The 16714-nt window shown below is 37.9% G+C and overlaps 1 protein-coding gene across 7 annotated transcripts in view; it reads left to right on the top strand.

Annotated features, from left to right (window-relative positions):
- Window positions 1-16714, top strand: part of NCKAP5 (NCK associated protein 5) — a 395279-nt gene that overhangs the window by 322328 nt on the left and 56237 nt on the right. For 6 of the 7 annotated variants that reach the window (XR_012836176.1, XM_075757174.1, XM_075757171.1 and 3 more), the window contains 4 exons: window positions 3802-3906; window positions 7022-7213; window positions 7719-11572; window positions 12266-12443. Coding sequence is in view for 6 of the 7 variants with exons in the window: in XM_075757174.1 (XP_075613289.1) it covers window positions 3802-3906; window positions 7022-7213; window positions 7719-11572; window positions 12266-12443 (4329 nt within the window). In the remaining variant the exon portion in view is untranslated. The remainder of the gene's footprint in view (window positions 1-3801; window positions 3907-7021; window positions 7214-7718; window positions 11573-12265; window positions 12444-16714) is intronic. The other variant, XM_075757172.1, reaches the window with a different exon arrangement.

Here is a 16714-nt window from a genome sequence, read left to right as displayed (position 1 = left end):
ATAGGAACTGATAGATATTCTGCACAGATACAGTCAAGAGGCACAATAGTTCGGAGAGTCTCTCTGTAATATTGCCTCGTGCCAGCAGGTAGTAGCCTTCTTTTATCTTCCTAGAAAGCCTTAATAAGGATGCTGCTGGGGTGAGGGGGAACTGGCCTACTATTTGATGGATTGGTTATCTGCCTGCCAGATAATTGTATTTCCTATTGCGCTTGATATAATAGGTTTCCACCTAAATTATCAATTGCTTGGGTTTTATTTTTTATGTGAGTTACATGAGTTAATCTTGACATTGAGTCACAAAGGGCACGGCCTTTTCTGCATCAATCTCACAGGTGAAGGAGGAGCTTTGCTGCTGCTGGTCACAGGCAGCACCAGGGAGGCCCTTTCTGCTCTGCCCTGGCCTCTGTACCTCTCAGCTCCCACTTTCTGTAGAGACATGGGTCCCATCCAGCCAAGATGCTATGAACATTTGTCTGCACCTGCCCTGGCAGTACTCAGTACAGGGTCATTTCCAAGCAAGTTGGCCCAGCCCATGCCGTATTCACTTCCATAAGAGTTTCCTTTTCTGCAATCCAGTGCTCCTGGTGGTTTCCTGTGCTCAGAGGGGCCCAGATGTTCCCCACCATGTACAAATATTGCCCAGTTTCCCCTTACTGTTATATAGGGCACCAACAAATGAGGCAGGTGACTTGAATTTATAATTGTAACTCTTCAGTTTCATATTTAAGTATTCATTTAAACTGATGTGATCTTCTCTGTGGAAGTCATTCTGGGCTGTGGTCTACCGTTTGTTGCATTGCATCATGATAGCATCAACAGTGATTTTAATATTGTACAGTTTTCAAAGCAGCAGTAACTCCTTGATCTAGTTATGTGACTGTCATGTGAAAATAACCATAAAGGACACAGTACATTTTGCGTATCTGAGAAGAAATCAGAATCAAGATAGATAGCACAATCTGTTACTTGATTTTAAATGGATCATTGATGAGTTTCTTTTAACAACTAGTAGTCTTTTCCATTTTTGAATTAGAAAATGGAGAAGTAAAAAGAAAAAATAAATGAAAGAAAAACAATTTTCTTACCATTTTTCTTTTGTAATTGAATGATTTGCTTCAGTGCCGTGTGACTATATTTAATTAATGATCTCAAACTTTGTTATGCTGTTTGTTAATGCTAGTCATTGTGCTGGCTGTGTGTCTGTTAGCTTATTTGCATATGTGTGTGGGGGGAGAATATTCCCAATGTGATGATCTTTTGTTGGATACAGAAATATAATCACATTATACATCTTGAGAACACACTTTAGTTCTTTGTTAATCATTTTAGTCTGCTGATTCACCTTTGTTATTATAGTTTTATAGAGTCAGAGTTTAATGCTAGCAAAGATGATTCAAACACAGCATTACCCATGTGCAGCCCAGCCCTTCTGATCACTGAGCCAGCGTGGAGGGACCCCCGTAACTCTGAGCCATTTACAAGCTGCTCTGCTGGGTTATGTCTTATCGCTGGCCAAAAATCATTTCTGTTTTCTGCCTGTTCCACTTCAGCTAATCTCTGCTCTTATGTCTAATACGGACAATAACAGCAACACACTAAATTCCATTGAATGACATTATAGGGTTATATTTAGTTTCCCTTATTGAGATGCATAGATGTTCCCATTTAAGTTATTTCAAATGCCTTGCTGGAAAAATGGAAAGACAGTTTTACAACTGTAAAACTCCTATAGCGCCATTTCTAGGATAATTTTGCTGGGAAAATAGACATTCAAATATAAATGTTCATCCATCTCAGATATCCCCGGTCATCATCTCTAATGCACAGATCTGGCTATATTAACTTCCACTAAAATATCTCTGGAAGCAAAAATCAGGTGACTGATTCCACTGGAGAAAGTAAGTAATTCCTCTGCAAAGAGCACGTACACAACTTGTTAATAACATCAGTGGCTCTTCATTCTGAAAACAGTGGAACTCTCTGGGTGTTCAGCGATGCAGTTGGAATTATTTTCAAGAATAACACATGTACTAAGTCAGTAAATCTGTGAGTTTGGGAAGGCATTTTACCTGGAGCTTAAATCTTGAACAAACACCTGACAGTAACTCTAGTAGTAACACTTTAAAAGATGCATGCTGAATAACTAGACGATAGGCATCACCAATGTTAAAAAACACACAGCCTCCATGTAGTTAATATTTATAATTAAAAGTATACTGGATACTGAGTGCTTGTAGCATTTTAATCTATTCAACGCTATATTGGACAAGATATGCTTATACAGAATATTGATCATTGAAAATATTTTCCATAATCTGTCTGAAACAGATAGTATCTCCTGAGGAAACCTGGGTGAATATGTAACTCTTGAGAAATTACTCTCAAATTTATGATTAGTAGGGTTTTTTTAAAAAAAATATCCAGATTGTCTGGAATAGATGCCTGAAGCACGGCATGCAGATAGCAGACTGTAGGAATGGCCACCTGCTTTTTTCTCTAGGAGATGAATTTCTGCAGTGGGTACCAGGAGAACGGGCTGCAGAGTAGCTGGGCATAAGATACTGCGTGACTGATGTTTCAGGGCCCTGCAGAGAACTGTCTTGCATTACTAGTACCGCACAGTGTGGAATGGCTTTTGTGCCTACAGATTCTTTTTCCCTCTTTGACCAGGCTCTTTGGATGGACAGGGTGATGGGCCACTCAGGCAGCCTCAACACGTCTCCATGGTTTGCATCCTTTGCAGGGTCCCCCTGGCAAAGAGCCCTGGCAGAATCTGCACCATTTGTTCCTCCAAGCTGAGCACCCTGATGCTGAGGAGGGGGTAGATGTGGTCTCTCAGGTTGCGAGCCTGGAGAATTAATGGGAAAATGACAAGAGCCTGATCCAAAGTCCTTTTGTTTGTTGGGGTTTTTTAAGTCCTTTTTCATTGATTTCAGTAGGCTGTGAGTCAGATCCATACTGCCTGTTACATGATATGTTGGTCCAATGACTGACAAGACTGCAGATATTTCTTCTTTTGAAGTCATCGTCCAAGGCATTCACATAAATCACAGATTTTATTGAAACTGCAATTAAAACAAATCAGGCTTAATGCACACTGAAAGCCTTAGTAATTAGTATACAGGTGAGCATGAAGAAAAAGGCACAAGCTTAGCCATCCTTCCAAGCAAAACAGAAAAAAGAAGTGTGTATATAATCGAACAGCATGTGAATATTAATGCACAAATCCTCTGAGTCCCTAGTTCCCCAATGCAATTATTTTCTATTCACATTAATTGTTCCTAACAGATGACATTAATGACTTTGAGTTAAAATGTGTGCAAAGGAGGCCTTCAGCAGATCAATGCTGTTTAAAAATAGGGTCACTTCTGCAATCATTCACTCAAGGTGTAACAGCTCGTAAATAAAACAACATTAACATGTTGATTGATTTATAAATGTTAATTTTGTAGTTCATTTTTATGCTTTTTTCCTGAAACCTGTCAAACTCTGTGGATAATGGTGGGACTCGCGTTCATTTGTCATTGTTGCATGTGAAGTAATGATAAGTTGCAAAACAGTGACTAGAAGAAAAAGTAGAGTTTGTTTTGGATGAAGAATGATCTGTTCTGCAAACAGGAAATCTTGGACAAAGTAAGCACAAAGAGCAACATTTTGAATTAGAACAAATCCTCTTTTACCGCGGGGTCTTCATTTCCCTTGAAATTTAACAGCAGAGTTTGGAATTTTAAAAATGCTGATCTGCTGCATATTTGACAAATGCTTATGCTTTGCTCATTCCCTTCTGCCCCCCCCCAGAAACTCCATTCACGCATCTTAGACCTCTCATCTGGGGATTTGCTTTCAGAAATAGAACGAAACAGAAGCCTGATGCAATCTCGAACTGCTGATGCTCAGATTCATGTGAGTTTTTGTGCTGTCCTTGTACCCCTCATTTGGAACCCTCCTTTTCGCCTCTGAAGTCTGATGTCAGGGATGAGCCATAAAGCTGATCTCTGAATTGAAACACTGTTGAGGCAGATAACAATACTTCTTCTTCTTTCTGTTCTCTGAAATTCAATATTGTGTCCTCAGTTGATGTAGTAAGCAGATAGCGTCACTCTGTGCAAAAAAGCGTAAATCTTAGCAATGTCCCCAAGATACCTTTTTGGGTATTGATTACATCTCAGAATCTCTGAGAAATGGTCAAGGAGCTTTTTATTAAAGCCCATACACCATATTATTCATCCTACTTTTATGATATATTATGTATGAACTTTTAAAAATTCATGGGCTCTGCGTTTTTTTTTTTCAGATGGGGTTAGCTTTGTGCTTATTTGGCAAAACGTTAGCCAGTGTGGCTTTCATGTTTCATTGTCAAAGAGAAAAGGAGCTTAAAAAACAAATGCCACATAAAGATAGAGGGAAACAAAAAGGACAAGAACAGAACATTGAATCTGTGTGTGCCTTTGATCTTGAAGTATAGTAGTGTCAACACAAATGTAATCTCCTTTGTAATACATACTTTAATGAAAAGGCATTGTTTCAAAGGTTCAAAAAATGCTAATGACCCTTTGCATTATATGTAATTAAACCTTCAGGTTAGGTTTTTCTAATATAGAGTTTTGTGTCTTTAGTAACATGATTCTTTCCATTTTCTGTGATTTCTAGCAAAAATTATGTATTTAAATTGTAATAGTACATTCAGGCCTTTTTACTCTAACTTCATTAAAGGTAATGACTTAAGAGTCATGATTACAAAAAATTAAAATTTCACCATGTCAGTTAACAGACCCATATGCAAGTTAAATATATTTAATTAATGCATCATAAACATACTATTCAAAGTACTTTCTTTGATAATTTAGAGAATAAAGGCAAATTGCAGGAGAAAATTCCACTTTCTCTTCAGTGATGTGAATGCAATCTAGAAATTGAGCAGATATCCTACTTCAGAATCTGTAATGGCATGATAATTTTTGCACATTTTCTCATCTCTTAAACAATAAAGATGATTACAGTAATATACTGTTCTTTTGCTTTCCTTAGATATCGCCATTTTTCCCATTGCTAAAACTGTAGGACCAAATGCCTTTTTCCTGGAAAGGCGCTCAGACTAGCTGAAGATGACAGGAAGGGAAGGCAGTTCTTGTCAGTATGCTGTGATCTCCTCTTTTCTCTTACAGGAGGTTCTTATAGGAAAGGATTTTACAGGCATCCTTCCCTTAAACACTATGGTGACTGGGACATAGCCTAGTATAAAGGGCAGAAATTTGACATGACATGTTTTCCCAAAGCCACAGCTGAAAGGCAATGAAATAGCCAGAACAAGCAGATGCTGCCATTGGCCTCTCTGCAGTCAACCTTACAGGGAGTGACGCTGTCATAGCTGAGGAAGCTGATGAGAGAAGGCCTCCCATGGGAACCACGATGTCAGAAATAAAGAGTAATTTGTCTCAACAAAGCGAGAAAGTCTGTTTCAGAGCCAAAACCACAGGCATCAGCCTGCCTCTGATGCTGAAAGATGTGTGCTTGCCAGAGCCAGTGGATTTAAAGCTTATTCCTCCTACATCCATTTGACTTCCTAGGAGAACATGTACCAATAACTCCCAGAGGTGAAATGTGCTCTTGCTACCTCTAAATGATTTTCCCATTCATAGGCTTTGCCTATGACAGAGAGTAATGATTTGCCCTGTAGTTACGTTTGTCAAAACCAGAACATTATTATGCCAGTTGAGCAATGAACAGCTGTAGTGATGAACTCCTCAGCAGTAAAAATTCTGCTCTCTTCCATTTAACTGAAAAAGGTTCAACCCTAGTAGTAGTAAATGGAAGGACATGGGGGAATAAATGGTAGAAATTAACAGAATGCCAACAAACATGTTAGTGTATGAGAAGTGCCTACAAACTGAGTGTTTTTCCAGAGATTTGCATGAAGAAGCTGTGTCTACTATATATACAGTTTTGATAATTGCTTTGTGGATTCAATAACTTTACATTTCTTGTGTCTTCATGACCATAAAGGTTAAATTTTCATCTAAGCAAAATTAATTTGGGGTATATCTACATACAAAAATCAATAAATATTGTTTCAGCTTGCCTTAATGAAATCCAAGGCAAAGTTTTATGAAACAGAGTCACAGAGTCATGTCATTCTGCCTGGTGTTCCACGTAATTAAAAAGATGTCTGAATCCGTAAGGAAACTGGAGAATAGCATAACAGAATGGTGGAGGCACTTAACATTAAAGAAGCTCTAACACTGTTAGGCACAAGAGTATTAGTTTGAAAACAAATTAAAGGCATCCTAGATACTCCTACAGAGGTTTAATATTTTACCTAAAGTGCTATCTGCTCTTCATTACTCTCTTCCTCAAAGCTGGCACTTAGTCACAGTCAGCTGAAATTGCATTTGGAGAAGGGCGATAACTACACAAGTACTAAAGGCAGCCATAAAGTGTCAATAAATTGCATAAGCAAGAGGCTTCAGCTGTCTGCGAGCGACACAAAGATGGATTGTCCTACGTCAGAGAGTTTCTTAGACAAAGCTTTGAACTAGATAGGAAACCAAAATTAGACTGTAATGGAGAGATTCCATTCTCAGTGGACATTCTGGTGGGATACTAAATTAATTTACCTTGTCCAAGGTGTACAGCCTCATCTGTTACATTGTAGGGCTATAACGCAGTTGTCAAGATGTACTTGTATTCTTATAACTTTGTTTTCTGTATCTTACTGGAGCACACTGCTTATGTACAAAGCATAATTCAAGTAGACTCAGAATAATCTTTAGCAAAAGAAGAACAGAATACTGGTTCGAGAATAAAGAAGAACACATAGGGGACTGTGGATTTTTTCCCCAACAAATGAAAATGTTAGCAATTTTTAATTTAGTTCTCTGTATTAAATTCACCAGATGCTAATGGCATAACAGGAAGGTATAAGTAGCTTACTTGCTTTTGCTTTGTCCTTTTTAATCAAAGGGAAGTTAAATGATCTTTTTCCACCCATAAGATATTTCTATTTCTTCTCATATTTTAGGAGTGCCAGCAGAATGTGAAATCCAGTATACCTGTCTTGAAATGCCAGAGTCAATTAAATATGACAGGTCCTAGCCGCCTGTATCCCCGGAGCAGCTGCAGTAGCAGTGAACTCTCCCTCTCAAGTGCTTGCAGTGAATATTCCAGTGGTTCCTCCTACACTTGGAATGATGGAAAGACATGCAGCAAAGGGGTAAATGAAATTAATTTTCTTCATTTATTAGCTTACATTAATCTGAAATAAGATTAATTGAAAAGCTATTTCAGATTTTTTTTCCCACTTTCTTCTCTCTTTTATATCTAAAACAGTTGTCACTAAACTCAGTCAGGGTTCTCTCTCCGATGTCTCCCTGCCTTTCACTCTCCCCCCTTTTAATTTTTTTTTTTTACCAATTCCTTTATCACTCTCATTTGCTCACAGTTGCCTCATTTATTCTGATATTTATTCTGTCTTTCACAGTCCAAATTGTTCTTCTTCTTTATCTTAATCCTTCCATTCATATTGTTCTTCCTACAGGTTTTAAATGCACTGCAGCCTTCACACCACTACGAAATCCTCTATTAAAAAAGAACGTTGCTATTAATAGCAATGGATGAAATGTAATGCCCTATGCAACTCCTAAATATCTACTAAAATGGTAACACTTTTTATTAACAGTACTTGTGAGTAATATGTGAGGTTTATTTTGTTTTAACAGTCATCCGTGAGCTGGGATAAAAGAATAAGCATTGGTTCTTCACTCCCAAGCAACCTCTCAAGTCCTGCAGATGATCTACCTCCAACTCGTATCAAGGAAAACCATATCTTAGAAGGGCTGAAGAAATTACAGAAGCAAAAAATATTACTTGAATCACCTTCAGTAATATCAAAATGGGGTTACAAAGATTGCATGAACTCTAATGAAGGAATATATTCCCCTGGAGTTAAATGTGGCAGCCATAATGAACAGACTCATTGTAAGCCCATGGAAATGGGAAATATTTGCATTGAACATAACAAAACTTTCTCTTATGATTCAGATTCACATGATGATGCAGATGATGACTCTTCATCCTTACTGTTGCTGCAGGAAGTACCAAGCAAAGACTGCAGGACCTATTGTAACAAATTAACTCACAGCATTTCTGACAGTCTCTTTGACTGGGATCCTAACAGGAAACATTTGCCAGAAAGAAGTTCATATTTTAATTCAAAGGAAAGACCTGAAAAATTGACTAGTTTTGTCAGTGGCTTTCAGGCAGAAGTAAAATCATGCACCAGAGCAAAGCTGCCCGAGTTACAGATAAATCAAAGCCATGCTAATATAGGCTGGAAGGACCTTAATTTTCAGCTTTCAGATACTGATGACAATGAAGTCTTGGATGAATTGCATATAGAAAGCAGTGATGAGAAGAGTCCATCAGATTTACTAGCAACTCCTTTTACTGAGAAGTATGCAAAGACCTCTGGCATGCTCAAAGTCATGGAGAATTCTCAGTTTGTATCTACTGACAAAGAGGAAAAACAGATATCTGCTCACTCGGACATTAGACCAAAGACATGTAATTTCATTAAACAACAAAAGGTTATAAAAAAGACCTCTTCTGAAGAGTGCATTACGGTAATATTTGATGCTGAGGATGGTGAGCCTATTGAATTCAGCTCACATCAAACTGGAGTTGTCACTGTAACAAGAAATGAAATTTCAATCAATCAGCCACAAACTAGGTCCAATGCAGAATATACTCAACTTATACCTCAGGGAATAACTGATTTGCAGACAGGAACCAATGCTAGAAACTACACTGCTTTAGAAGGGCCTGAAGATGAAACCAAGAAAAAGACTCTTGAAGATAATACAGGGAATAAAAATACAGTTGTCCCCATGACCTGCAGTGAATCTTCACGCTGTGAAAGAGTGACATTGCAGAATACTCCACAACACAAACTGGTGAAGCCAGTGTATGATGTATCATACAAGGCCAACTCAAGCTCCACTGTGCATGCAGGAATCAATCAAAAGCCAAACTTGACTAAAATACCCAGCAGAGGTAAATTTTCTCCACAAAAAACTGCAATGACGGAGAGTGAGGAGACACTTGTAGCTCAATCAGTGGGCCCCGCAACCCTTGAAAAATCGCCTGCTCTGCCACCTGTAAAGATTTCAAGATTCAAAAAGGCACAAAGTCCACCTCATCATTTTGACTCAAAAGTTGACTTCCAGGTTCCAAAGCCCCCTGCTAACCCCCTGCCCGGCTTGAAACGGCCACTCAGAGGCAATGGGTCAAAGCATCCAAAGAGTCAGAGTCCAGCATCACCACTGTTGCCTCAGCACCTTATAGAGCCCAGCGACTATGGAGAACCTCCAACCAGAGACTTTCATTGTGATTTAGCAACTGTAGAAGCCCGATCACCGTCCCCACCTCTTCCTCCAGGCAGGTCAACATCCCTCTTGATTCGGCCTAATTATGCTCATTCACCACCTGTAGCAGTAAAAGTAGGAGGAGCTGGTCCCAGTGAAACAGCAAAAAATATACTGAAATCATCACCATTAAAAGGAACTGTGAACTCTGGCTTTCATAATCAATCTAGTCATGAAATGCAAGCAAAAAATGTATCTTCTGGGGCCAAAATTGAATTATCTTACCTTCAAGAAAATGCAGAAGCAATTATGCAAAATAAATGCATATCTCAGCAACCCCATAGTGCATGCCGAGGACTTTCCAAAGTTTCCACGAAGCAAGTTTCCCCAAAAAACCCTAATCAGCTGGGTCTCCACAGGAATCATGAATTTTCCAACACAGATTTTCAAACAGCCAGGTCCTTTTCTGTAGGTAGTCCGTCATTGGAAACAACTTCTTCACAAGATGCATATTCCAGCAAAAAAGATGTTTCTAGTGACAGTGGGGCAAATCAGCCACAAAAGATGCCAAACATTCTCCCCGCAACTCCTCACTGTCATACAACAAGCACAAGTGAGCCTTTACTATCTCAGGTAAACAATTCCCCGTTGTCAACACTGTTTCATGGTAGTGACACTGCACATGCTACCCAAAACGCTAATGAGAAAGGAATGAAAACCCGTCTTCCTGTAGGACTGAAATTATTTGTCAAATCTCCCCAACTTCTCCGAAAGAGCTCCACTGTACCAGGGAAGCAGGAAAAAGACAGTATAAATGCAGCTTCCAAAAGTAATGTGAGTTCGAGTAAGTACAAGCAAAATGAATCTATATGTGTAACCACCAGAGATGCAACGGATGCTGAATTAAAAGACTCTAAGTCTGATACCGAAGTAAAAAATAATTTTACTGTGGGACTTGGTATGGATACAGCATCACCTCATTCACATGAAAACTGCAACTTGGTGGTAGACAGAGTAGATGGATTAGAAAACAAATTAGTTAAGAAATCTGTTTCTTCTAGCAACAAGTCGCACTTGAAGCCCGCTCTGGGCATGAATGGAGCAAAAGCTCGTAGTCAGAGTTTTAGCATTCATACAGGCGAAAAGCCATCTGCCCCTGTGACAGAAGGTCTTGGAAAAGTACGAACTCAGATTATTACAAACACTTCTGATAGAGGAAATTCTCTAACAAGGCAGAATTCAGCCATGGAAGGACTTCAAATCAAGGCTATTCCTGGGTCAGCAGGGACACCAGAGACTCTTTCATATACTCCTAAAACCACAGAAAGTTCCTATTCTAGGCAAGGCTCTCTTGGAAATACGAGTAGTTGCAATAGCCAGCATGGAAGCCCAAGCAAACTGCCCTTCAGATCATCTCCCAAAGTAGACTTGTTTCACAACACTTCAAAATGTGATGGAAACAAACCATTTTCTCAGAAAGATGCACACAGTCTATCTGTCCAGAGTGAGAAAAGCACTGAAAGTTGTAAACACGAAGTTCTAAGTAAAAAAAGTGTTCTGCCAGCAGAATTGGAGTTAGAAGCATCAGCTACTGTATCTTCCAAACAAGTTTCATCCTTTCAAAGCTCAGATGGAATAAAGTGTCCTCATAAACTGGAAGCAACAAAGTCACGAAGACAGCAGATGTCTTTAAAGTTAACAGAAGCTTCTGAGAAGGTTACCACTGTTTTGAGTTCACCAGCTCTACAACCTACAATAGAGGAGAAAGTCATGTTATGCATCCAAGAAAATGTGCAGAAGGGCCAGGGACAAACCAAATCTCCAACTGCAGAGACTAAACAAAAGACTGGGCCCTCTATAGCTAGTTGGTTTGGCTTTCGAAAGAGTAAGCTCCCAGCACTGAGTAGCAGGAAAACCGATGTTCCTAAAACAAAGGTAGAAAAAAAAGATGCAAAAGTTTCGGGATTTGGAATTAAGCAGGCAAAATTAGAGAGAAGAAAAGAAAAAAAGAAAACTGAACAACACTGTGAAGCAGAAAATGAAATTAACAGGAAAACAGACTACGGTAACATTTTAGCTGATGTCATGGAGAGCAAAATTATGCAACCTTCACAAGACACGTCTGGTGAGATTGAGTGTGAACAAGTCAAAGGTTCCACCACAGCTACATACTCACCAAAAGACAGTTTTATGAAAGAGCTTTTAAACAGGTAAAACTCTGGAACACAATTCAGGATGTGTTGTACACTGTAGCTTTACAGATGCTCACTTGCTAAGTTCAATGTATGTTCTTTTTAGACTAAAAATGCATAGTAGCAATCAGTAGGTACACTATCAGGACTTTAATCTCTGCAGGAAAAACATTAATAATGAGGTGATAATTTTGTTCATGTTACTTTGTTACCCAAACCAATGGTCTTTGAAATTAAAGAATGGCAAGTTACATCCAAGTTGATAGAAATTGAAATGATTCCAGAAATCAAGAATCTAGGCAGATGGTGTGTAAAGATAGAGGATAATTAGGAACATGTTTTAATGTATTCCATCTTCATGTATTGTAACCAGCAAACATATATTTGGTAACTAGTCAGAATTAATTACATTTCTAGCTACCACAACCTTCAGTCACAGAAGAACTTAGCAATTGCTGTACTGTGTTTTCACGTTTGCCCCACAGCAGTCCCAAATATAATATAAATCATTATATGTGAAAGACTAAATTGATATACTACCTGAAATTGCAAGTGACAGATTTGATCAAGGCTAGTTAGAAACATTTATCACTCAAAGGTCTAGAGACAGAAAGATACAGAGAGGTTACTTTAAACATTAAAGGAATGGGAAAGTAGAGTGATTGAAGAAGGGCAATGTAATTTATCAGAGGAATCACTCTCTACCTGCAGAGTTGATAAGAAAGCAGCTCAGCAGACAGAAAGTGGATCAAATAATGTTTCCTACAGGAGTGTGTCGAAGGGCAGCTCCCAGGGCTCCTCTCTTCACGGCAACTCTATCAGCTCTCAAGGAAACCACAAGAAAAACAGCAACACAAAAGCTGATATGGAAATACAGGATCAGACCTTGGTAAGTGCTTTAGTACATGAAAACATTATTACCTTCTTTTTAACTTCTGAATGTGTTCCTTATTGCCAGTACAGGCAAACAGGATGATAACTGTTTATATATGATAGAAAGATTTTGTGTAGCTAGAGAATTGTGAATTAATACAAAAGTTGGCAGCTTGACTATAGGCCAGAGTATACAGCTAGTCATGAAGGTCCTACTGCTTCTGCTGGCAATTCAATTCCAGTGGAGATATATGCACGATGCTATAATCATACTGTAGTAGAGTGAAATAATGGGACCATTTTCTTTTCTTTTTTTTTTTTTTTTTTTTTCATTTTTTTCCCCTGTCCCTGAAAATTGCGTGCTAGTGTTGAACATTCCTCTGAACATTACAGAAATCATTAAGCCTAAAAATTGCTCTGCTGGTGGGGAAAAGGCAAAGTATTTGACCATGTTTGGGAATATTTGTCACTTAAGAGGAAGTCTTTCAAAAGTGAAAACATACATTTGGCCTGTGTCTCTCTTTGTACCATGGAAAATTACCCTGTTAATGCCCTGTAGTTTTATGCTTCAATGAGGTACTAACTATACTCGATACTTCAATTTACCCGGAGAGTAGGAACGTTGCAATTTAGAAGAAAATTTTTCTGTTAGCTGTTATATTCTGGTTCTTGAAAGGTGATGTAAGTAAGTGGCTAACTTTTCTACATCGAGAAGCGTACACACAGAGCCTAGGATTGTAGCCTAAAGTCAGACTGAATGGGTGCCCTTCCTTGTGAAGCTTCTAATAATTAACCTCACAATTTAGTGAGCAATTTCTTGCCTAGCAAGGGCCTTTCCCATGATGTTTTAAAGTCCAAGCACCAGGAGAACAGAGATCCTTTAACTTGATGAGCATTCTTTCCTCATTCCTTATAGCTGTCTTGACCATATTATTATGATGACTATTAACAATAATTACACTTTTCACAAAATAGTCTGAAAACTTGTGCCAAATAAAATACTGAACATGAAGTTGAGGCTATTACTATTGTTGTTCTGATAAAACTGAGTTACTGACCTATGGCACATGCAACTATTTCATCTGAGAGAATTTGAAATGGGAATGTTTTGGGATGTGTTTCAAGGGTAAAACAAATTTCAAAAAGCTTCATAATGGAAACTGGAAAAACTCTTAGCTTAGTACTGACATTTAGGATGCTTAAGGTTAAAGTATCCCATACATGGTTTCAACTTCAGGCAAATGGGATTTTTTTTACTTTAATGCAGATGCCTTTCCTAAGAACATCTACAAGGTCATTTTTTAAAACTTGCAGGGAACATATGCAGAATGAATGTGTTGGAAAACTTTTTCCTCCTGACTCCTGTGGTATCATCTCTTCTTTGAAAATGTAGATGTCTCCTGCATTATAAAACCACAAATTATAAGCATATCTAAGGCTGTCCTTGTAGTGTCACTGAACGGAAAGAGAGAGAATGAAAGTCTGGAAATGTGCAATATGCAGGAAATTCAATCCAACTGATCTAGAACTTTGATAGCAAAGCAGAGCCCCTTATCAGAGCCACTCAGTTTAACTATGCCCCATTTAATATGGTCCTGACAGCTTAGGGTATATCTTCACTGTACAGAAGTACAAAAAACTCTGCGCGTTGCTTCTACAATTTCTTTCTAACTTACTATTTTCTAATGTTGCAATAATTTGCTGTGCTTTTTGTCTGTCATTTTGTGAAGTCTTTCTAAATGCAGCAATAATAGTCATTTAGGACTTCAAGTATATCTTCAAGAAACACACTTCATTTTATCAGCAAACTATGAAGATTGTTCTTAATATGCATAAATAATGGTGAAATGCTAATTATATTGTTTAGTTTTTAAGGACATGTTAGTCATGGTGAAAAGTCCTATACCATACACTCTTTTGTTCACTAGGAATCAAAATATTTTTTTATTGTTTTTGAAGATTGTTATATGCTTCATTTTTGTGAGTTTCATATTGTGTTTTTTGTGGCACTTAATTCCTGAAAGAAGTATCTAGTGCCAAAAGACTGAGAACATCTAGAATAATGAGATTAAAAACATGCTTACAGTGCTTAATGCTAATTTATGAGAGCTATACCTTAAGATTCCACAGTATGTGATATTTCATCTTGTCCTCCAAACTTCTACAAGAGAAACAATGTAAAGTCATTAAATTCAAAGTTCATGCATCTTATTACTATCATTTATGGTTATTCTTTGCTGTCTGCTTACTTTGAAGGAGATTACAAAGGACTGGGACATAGCTGTGACTGAAAACAGTCGCATGCAGTAGAATGGCCTGTTGAGCATTTTTTTGTTTGTAAAGACAAATATTTTTTGAGAAACCAGCATAAATCTTTTGAAAAGTCCTAAACTAAGGAGATTTATTTTCTGAACAATGCAAAGTGCATTCAGTCATACGGGTTCAGTGCGGAAGCTGCTGTATTTCAAAACTGCATATCATATGTATACTGCTTCTTCAAATCCTGGCCATAACATTTTTTAACATTAATGTTCTAGAAAGTTTTTCCTTTAAAGCCTATTTAATTTTTGATTATTAAATCTCTTCTCTTATGATGTGCCAGGTAAAGACTTGGGGCACTATTATGCCTTAACATATGCACCAGTTACCTCTGATTTCTGTTCATGGAAAGAACGTTATTGCTTGACTGCCACTGAATTTATGGAAAAAGCAGTGGTCCACCAATGGCGGCCTTGTGCATTCACCTTCAGAGGGATACACTTCCCGTTAGTGTTCCATCAAAAAGGCACTTTTCTCTAAAGGCCAGCCAACAGAAATACATAATCCTTTAGCCCACACCAAGGATATTCCACATTCTCCAATACTTTTTTCATGTCCTTGGCTGGAGCTTAAGATGAGATACAATCATTTTTGTGCTGCACTGCTTCATTTCATCTTTGTGATTTTATTACAGCCCAGTGTAATTTAGAAAAGTCATGGGCTTTACTTTGTAGGTGGAAGTGTGGCACCAAAATCAAGACACCAGGAGTTTTGTATAGCACTGTCTGTCTGCAGTCTGTGTGTTTGGGGAATACTCAGAGATCTATCCTAATATTGTGAAATGTCACATCAGCAGCAAGCCACAGACCGCCATGCAGTCTGCAAATGTAAGAAATTGTTCTACCCATAATTCGATGCCAAATGATCACATACTCTCCTCTTTGTTTTCCATAGCCTGAAGAGCCTCATTTCAGAAGAAAAAAAAATGTAATCAAATCTCTGGGATTAAGAGATTAGAAATCCACATTTATAAATAAACAAAGCAAGTCTTTCATGTCTTACTGAGGCTAGTCACAGGAGGTCAATAGGGCTACTTGTGTAAGCCAGACAAACAGAATATATACCATGATCAAAGATATGTCATGCAAATTATGATAAATTCTACTGGTTTAGATTACAGAACATATTTAATGTTATTTTGAATCTGCTATAAGTGGTTTAAAACAGCAGAGAGTGCTTAACAAATAATTTAAGATCTCTGAGATATTGAAAGTAATTTTTTCTGCAGTGCTGGCTTTCCTCCTTTCATCACGCTGAAAGTATTTTCATTCCTGTTTGATTTATGTAGCATAGCAGAAAAATATGTCCCTATATCTGAATTATGGCCGCTGATGGCATGAAATGGAGGGGGTTTTCACTGTATGCTAGGAAGATACTCAGATTATATATACACTTGGGAAATAGGAATGCAGAACAGAGCAAAAATATGCCTTAATCTGAAAAACAGAATATGTAGAGGATTTGAATAACACATACTTGAACACATACAAGCTCTTAGTGTGCACTGCATTCTTAAATGAAGTTTCTCTGTTTAGCTAATAAATGCTTTTAAACAGAGGTGGAAACAAAAATGCCTAAGTTCAGCATTTGCAAACTGAACTAGAGAGATACCACATCACATATAAAGTTTACATTTTTTTTTTAGCATAGAATCTGAAACATGGTATTTTTACAGAGAAACAAATAAGAGGTCAGAAGACATGAGCATAACTTTTATGCTCATAACTTTTTTAAAATGCAGAGAAAGATTTTGGTTTTGAGGAATTGTATCTTCCAAGGGTACTTTTGACTGCTGCACATTGTGACTTTGAAGGAAGTTAAAGTTGCTATCCTTAGATACTGTTCATAGAATGAGACAGGCTATATACTTCCACTATTAACTGCCGTGTAACTTCACTCTGGTTTATTTATTTCTGAAAAAATATTCTGTAGTTATCATGAAGCAACATAAACAGAATCAGAGATGTT

This window comes from Balearica regulorum, chromosome 6 (assembly GCF_011004875.1).
Source record: "Balearica regulorum gibbericeps isolate bBalReg1 chromosome 6, bBalReg1.pri, whole genome shotgun sequence".
Taxonomy (NCBI): domain Eukaryota; kingdom Metazoa; phylum Chordata; class Aves; order Gruiformes; family Gruidae; genus Balearica; species Balearica regulorum.
Note: the sequence above shows the minus strand (reverse complement) of the source record. Positions and strands in the feature narration are given on the sequence as shown.